The sequence below is a fragment of the Hyla sarda genome, unplaced genomic scaffold (genome assembly GCF_029499605.1).
Source record: "Hyla sarda isolate aHylSar1 unplaced genomic scaffold, aHylSar1.hap1 scaffold_674, whole genome shotgun sequence".
NCBI lineage: Eukaryota > Metazoa > Chordata > Amphibia > Anura > Hylidae > Hyla > Hyla sarda.
The window spans coordinates 129829-135213 of record NW_026610691.1 but is presented as its reverse complement, the minus strand read 5'-3'; the positions used below and the strand labels follow the sequence as shown (position 1 = coordinate 135213).

At 48.9% G+C, this 5385-nt stretch overlaps 1 protein-coding gene across 1 annotated transcript in view; it reads left to right on the top strand.

Moving 5' to 3' along the window:
- The first annotated feature begins 2602 nt into the window (after window positions 1-2602).
- The window catches only part of LOC130343177 (otogelin-like), a 117316-nt gene continuing 114533 nt past the window's right edge, over window positions 2603-5385 (top strand). The window contains exons 1-3 of the mRNA XM_056554335.1: window positions 2603-2701; window positions 3496-3594; window positions 5065-5251. Coding sequence (XP_056410310.1) covers window positions 2603-2701; window positions 3496-3594; window positions 5065-5251 — 385 coding nt within the window. The remainder of the gene's footprint in view (window positions 2702-3495; window positions 3595-5064; window positions 5252-5385) is intronic.

Below are 5385 nucleotides of genomic sequence, written 5' to 3'. Positions count from 1 at the left end.
TCACCATCACTGAGCGGAGGGAACCATGATGTCAGGTGATGGCCCTAGTGGTCACGTCTCAGGCTTATATAGATCACGTCCATCACCATCACTGAGCAGAGGGAACCAGTATCAGGTGATGGTCCTAGTGGTCATGTCTCAGGTTCATGTAGATCACGTCCATCACCATCACTGAGCGGAGGGAACCATGATGTCAGGTGATGGCCCTAGTGGTTATGTCTCAGGTTCATGTAGATCACGTCCATCACTGAGCGGAGGGAACCATGATGTCAGGTGATGGCCCTAGTGGTCATGTCTCAGGTTCATGTAGATCACGTCCATCACTGAGCGGAGGGAACCATGATGTCAGGTGATGGCCCTAGTGGTCATGTCTCAGGTTCATGTAGATCACGTCCATCACCATCACTGAGCGGAGGGAACCATGATGTCAGGTGATTGCCCTAGTGGTCACGTCTCAGGCTTATATAGATCACGTCCATCACCATCACTGAGCGGAGGGAACCATGATGTCAGGTGATGGCCCTAGTGGTTATGTCTCAGGTTCATGTAGATCACGTCCATCACCATCACTGAGCGGAGGGAACCATGATGTCAGGTGATGGCCCTAGTGGTCATGTCTCAGGTTCATGTAGATCACGTCCATCACTGAGCGGAGGGAACCATGATGTCAAGTGATGGCCCTAGTGGTCATGTCTCAGGTTCATGTAGATCACGTCCATCACTGAGCGGAGGGAACCAGGATGTCAGGTGATTGCCCTAGTGGTCATGTCTTTCAGACCCTGATCAGTCACACTTTTCAAATAAATTTCTCTGCAGCTAGATGCTGCTTGTGGGGTCCCGGTGTCTCGTGGCGTGGGACCGGGGACCATGGTTCCGGTTGTAGCGCTGAGATTGGCGCACTGTGTGGCGTTAGTATGCCACTTAACTAGCCTATCTAGTTCATAGTATCGGACTCTTCCGCCCTTACCTGTATGGCTTCCGCTCTGAGTTGTGGAGCCGCGGACCGGAAGTACGTCATTTGACAACTTCCGGCCCGGAGATTTCTTCTAAAAATACTTTCTTGAGTTTATTTTAAGTTTTTATTTGGCGCTTCTGCCCCTTTCTATGTTTAGGAAGGGACATATGTATAGAGAGTTATATTCTATAACTTTATCAGTTTTTTTTTTTGTTTTTTTTTTTACTTAGGTCACTTCCGGGGCGGAGCCTAACTGCCAATTTGGAAATTGGCGCCCTGTCCCCTATAAATAAGCGGCTTTGGCCTCTATTTGGCCTCTTGCTGCCTAGCTGCATAGACTTACACTGTTGTGAAAGCCTATATATTGTGATATTTGCAAAGTGCATTCTCTATTGTCATAGGTAGTTTTTTTCTACTGTGCGCTGCAACCAAGTGGGGTTTTAGGTTCTCTCTAACCTATTGTTTTTAATTCCAGGACAATGTCTACTTCTCCTTTGAGTGACCATTTGTCTGGAGGTCGCAAATCCGCCCCTAAGAAGTGCCATTTGACATGTGCCGATTGTGGCACCCCGCTACCAGATGCCTATGAATATAATAGGTGTCCTGGGTGTCGTCCACCTGCTAACCCTGCCGAGCCCACGGTCCACGATATGTTTGTGTGGATGAAGGAGTTTATGGGGAATTCTATCTCCGAAATAAAGAATTCGTTAGCCCCCAAGAGACCTAGAACCTCATCTAATCCTCCTTCGGTTGTGGAAAACTCCGCCATGTCCGTAGGAGATCAGTCAGAACTCTCTGTAGAGCAAGTAGTCTCTCAGCCGCTTTTTCCAGTGGAAAAAATTCAGAGATTACTTAGATTCATCCGGTCAGGGGACCAGGATGTTGATCAAGTGGAAGCCTCAACATCTACCGCTAGGGAACCTTGGGCTTTCAAGGTGGTTGATACACACAGGAAATTGATGAAGGCCGTATGGAAACATCCGGATAAACCTGCAGTCCTCAACCGGAGGTTCAAAGTGATGTACCCGTTGCCGGAGGCTGAGTTAGACTCCTGGGTTCCACCACCTAAAGTATACATGGCGGTTAACAGACTGTCTAAGAGGGTCCTTGTTCCAGCAGACGATGGGAGCAACCTTCAGGATCCCCTTGATAGGAAGGTGGACTCATTGTTGAGGCGCAATTACACCGCAGCCTCAGCATCTGCGACGGTGGCTATAGCTTCTAACGAAGTCGCTGAATTTGTGAAAGATAGAGTTCTACGGATCCAGTCCGAGATTGAAGGAAATGTTGCCAGGGAAGATATCCTAGACAGCTTTAAGACCTTGCTTCTAGGAGTGGACTTCCTCTGTGAGTCGACCCAACAGCACCTCAAACTTGCGGCTAAGTCTATGGGACTCTCTTCAGCTAGTAGGCGCCCCTTATGGTTACGCCCCTGGGTGGCGGATAATACCTCCAAGTTTAATTTGTGTGGTATGCCTCTTGAGCCCAATTGGCTCTTTGGGTCAGAATTAGACCGCATCATGGAAGGATATGCTGAAAGAAAAGGCAAGTCCTTACCTGTCCAATCCTTTCGGGGTAAGGGCAGGGCCAGGGGAGGAAAGTACCAGGGCCCCTCCAGATCCCAAAGGCGTTAGTCCATCCAGAAGCATGGGGGAGGCCGTGGCCGTGGTAAAGATCGCAAAGCCGAGCTATGACTCTCCTATAGATCCCACCAACGCTTTCCCTCTCCCTTCCCCTCTAAGTCTGGTAGAGAAGTCATCTACAGTCCCCCCCCCCCCCCATAGGAGGACGTTTAAGTTTATTTCTTCCAACTTGGATGAGAGAAATCAAAGGTCCGTCCCTGGGTGCTGGATGTTATCCAGTCAGGCTACAAAATAGAGTTTATGTCCCCCCCTCCAGGGAAATTTGTGTTAACAAAACTACTCCCTCAGCCAAAGCAGGCTGTTCATAGAAAAGCAAGCTTTGGAAGACGTTCCCCCCTGACCAAAGGGGTTCAGAGGTTTACTCCCCGATCTTTTTGGTGCCGAAACCATGGGGCGAATGGCGTATGATCATAGATCTGCAATATCTGAACCGGTTCATAAGGAAAAGACGATTTAGGATGGAGACCATCCGTTCTGTCATCAGCATTCTAGATCCTTAAGATCTTATGGTCACCATCGACCTGAAGGATGCTTACCTTCATGTTCCTATATTTCCTGCCAACAGGAAATTCTTGAGGGTTGCTGTCTCCATAAAGGGTATGGTAAGGCATTTCCAGTTTGCTGTTCTGCCCTTTGGCATCACTTCCGCTCCTCACACCTTTACAAAGGTGGTGGCTCCGCCCTCAGACTAAGAGGTCTAGAGATCATACCTTACCTAGACAACTGGCTTCTAAAAGCCACTACTCTAGACGTGCTACAATCTCATCTTCAACTGGCTCTAGATTTTCTCCAGCGTCTGGGCTGGATTATAAATTGGGAAAAATCCAAAATAGTCCCTTCCACCTCCAGGAGCTTTCTGGGATCCGTTCTCAACTCTTCTCTTCTTTCTGTAATAAGGGACAAGGTCATCTGAGAATGGGTCATAAGAGCCGCCGAGTTTCTAATGGTTCCTCGCAGGATATCCATCAGAACTCTGATGAAGATGTTGGGTCATATGTCAGCATCTGCAGAGGCAGTTCCCTGGGCCCTATGGCATCTACGACCACTTCAAGATCAAGTCTTGTTTGTCTGGAACCACAACCCCAAGGGGTTGGACAGAAAGTGCACCCTATCTCCCGAAGTCCGGGCCTCCCTCAGGTGGTGGAGGGACCTGACAGATGGGGAAGTCCTTGATGCAACCTCGTTGGATCACTTTGACCACGGACGCCTCCCTTCTGGGCTGGGGAGCCCACCTGGACGAGAATCCAGTACAGGGTATTTGGACCCCTCAGGAGAGGTGTCTCTCCTCCAACATGAGAGAACTGAGAGCAGTTCGTCTAGCTCTCCTCCACTTCGTATCCCTTATTCTAGGGAAGGCGGTAAGAGTTCGGTCAGACAACACCACTGTGGTGGCCTACATCAACAGACAGGGTGGCACAAAGTCCCAAGTGCTCCTCAAGGAGACCGGACTAATCCTCTCTTGGGCAGAGCTCAATCTAACCCACCTTTCTGCAGTCAACATCAAGGGGGATCTCAACATAGTGGCAAATCGTCTAAGTTGCGGGCTTCCGGTCCAAGGAGAATGGTCCCTGAACAAAGACATCTTCAGGAAGATAACCCTAAAGTGGGGTGTGCCAGAGATAGATCTCATGGCAACTCGTCTGAATGCCAAGGTGAACAAATTTAGCTCTCTTTACAAAGAGGACAATCCAGTGGCGATAGACGCTCTGTACATTCAATGGAGGTTCAGGCTGGCCTACATATTCCCTCCACTTTCCATGATACCGAAGGTATTGATGAAAGTCAGGCAAGAACAGACCTCAGTGATTGCCATCATACCATTCTGGCCCAAGAGGTCCTGGTTCACCATTGGAGGCTTCCCCACGTGCAGAACCTTGTGTCTCACAACACAGGCTCCTGCCTAGATCTGAGGAGACTCAATCTGACAGCCTGGAGATTGACAGGACCCTACTAAGTAGTGGGCTTCCTGCGGAGGTCTTGAGAACCATTGCACACTCTAGAGCAGAGTCTACGAACAAGGTTTATTCCAGGATAAAGAAGATTTTCCTTCGATGGTGTGCTACGAAAGAGGTAGTAACCGCAGATCCTCCTCTTTCTGCAATACTACGGTTTCTTCAGGATGGCCTTGACAAGGGTCTTAGCCCATCCACTCTAAAGGTACAAGTCTCAGCACTCTCTGCCTTTTTAGGCAGATTCCTTAAGGGAGCTGAAAGACTTAAACCTACAGTTCTCAGACCCATTCCCAAATGGGATTTGCCTACCGTTCTTAAGGGGTTATGCTCTCATCCCTTTGAACCGCTAGAAGTAGTCAACTTTAGGTATTTGTCCCTTAAAGTCACCTTCTTATTGGCCATAACCTCAGCCAAAAGGGTTGGCGAGCTTCAGGCCCTTTCGGCCCTTGAGCCTTATACATTGTTTCTCCAGGACAGAGTCCTGTTGAGATATTTGCCCACCTTTGTTCCTAAGGTTCTGACGTTTTCCAACACCAACCAGGTCATATCCCTTCCAGTTCTGTGTCCTAATCCAGCCTCTCCCGAGGAAGTTGCTGACCACACTCTGGACATTTCAAGAATTCTCAGAGTCTACATCTCCAGAACTGAAGAATTTAGAAGATCGGAGCACCTTCTCGTTTCCTTTTCAGGGAAGAACAAAGGTCTTAATCCATCTACTCAGAGAGGGTTTAGAGGCTTTAAGGAGGCAATCCGGGAGGCTTTTGTAGCCCAGGAGTTAACTCCACCTGCCTTTGTCACTCCCCATTCCACTAGGGCAGTCTCTACTTCTTTTGCA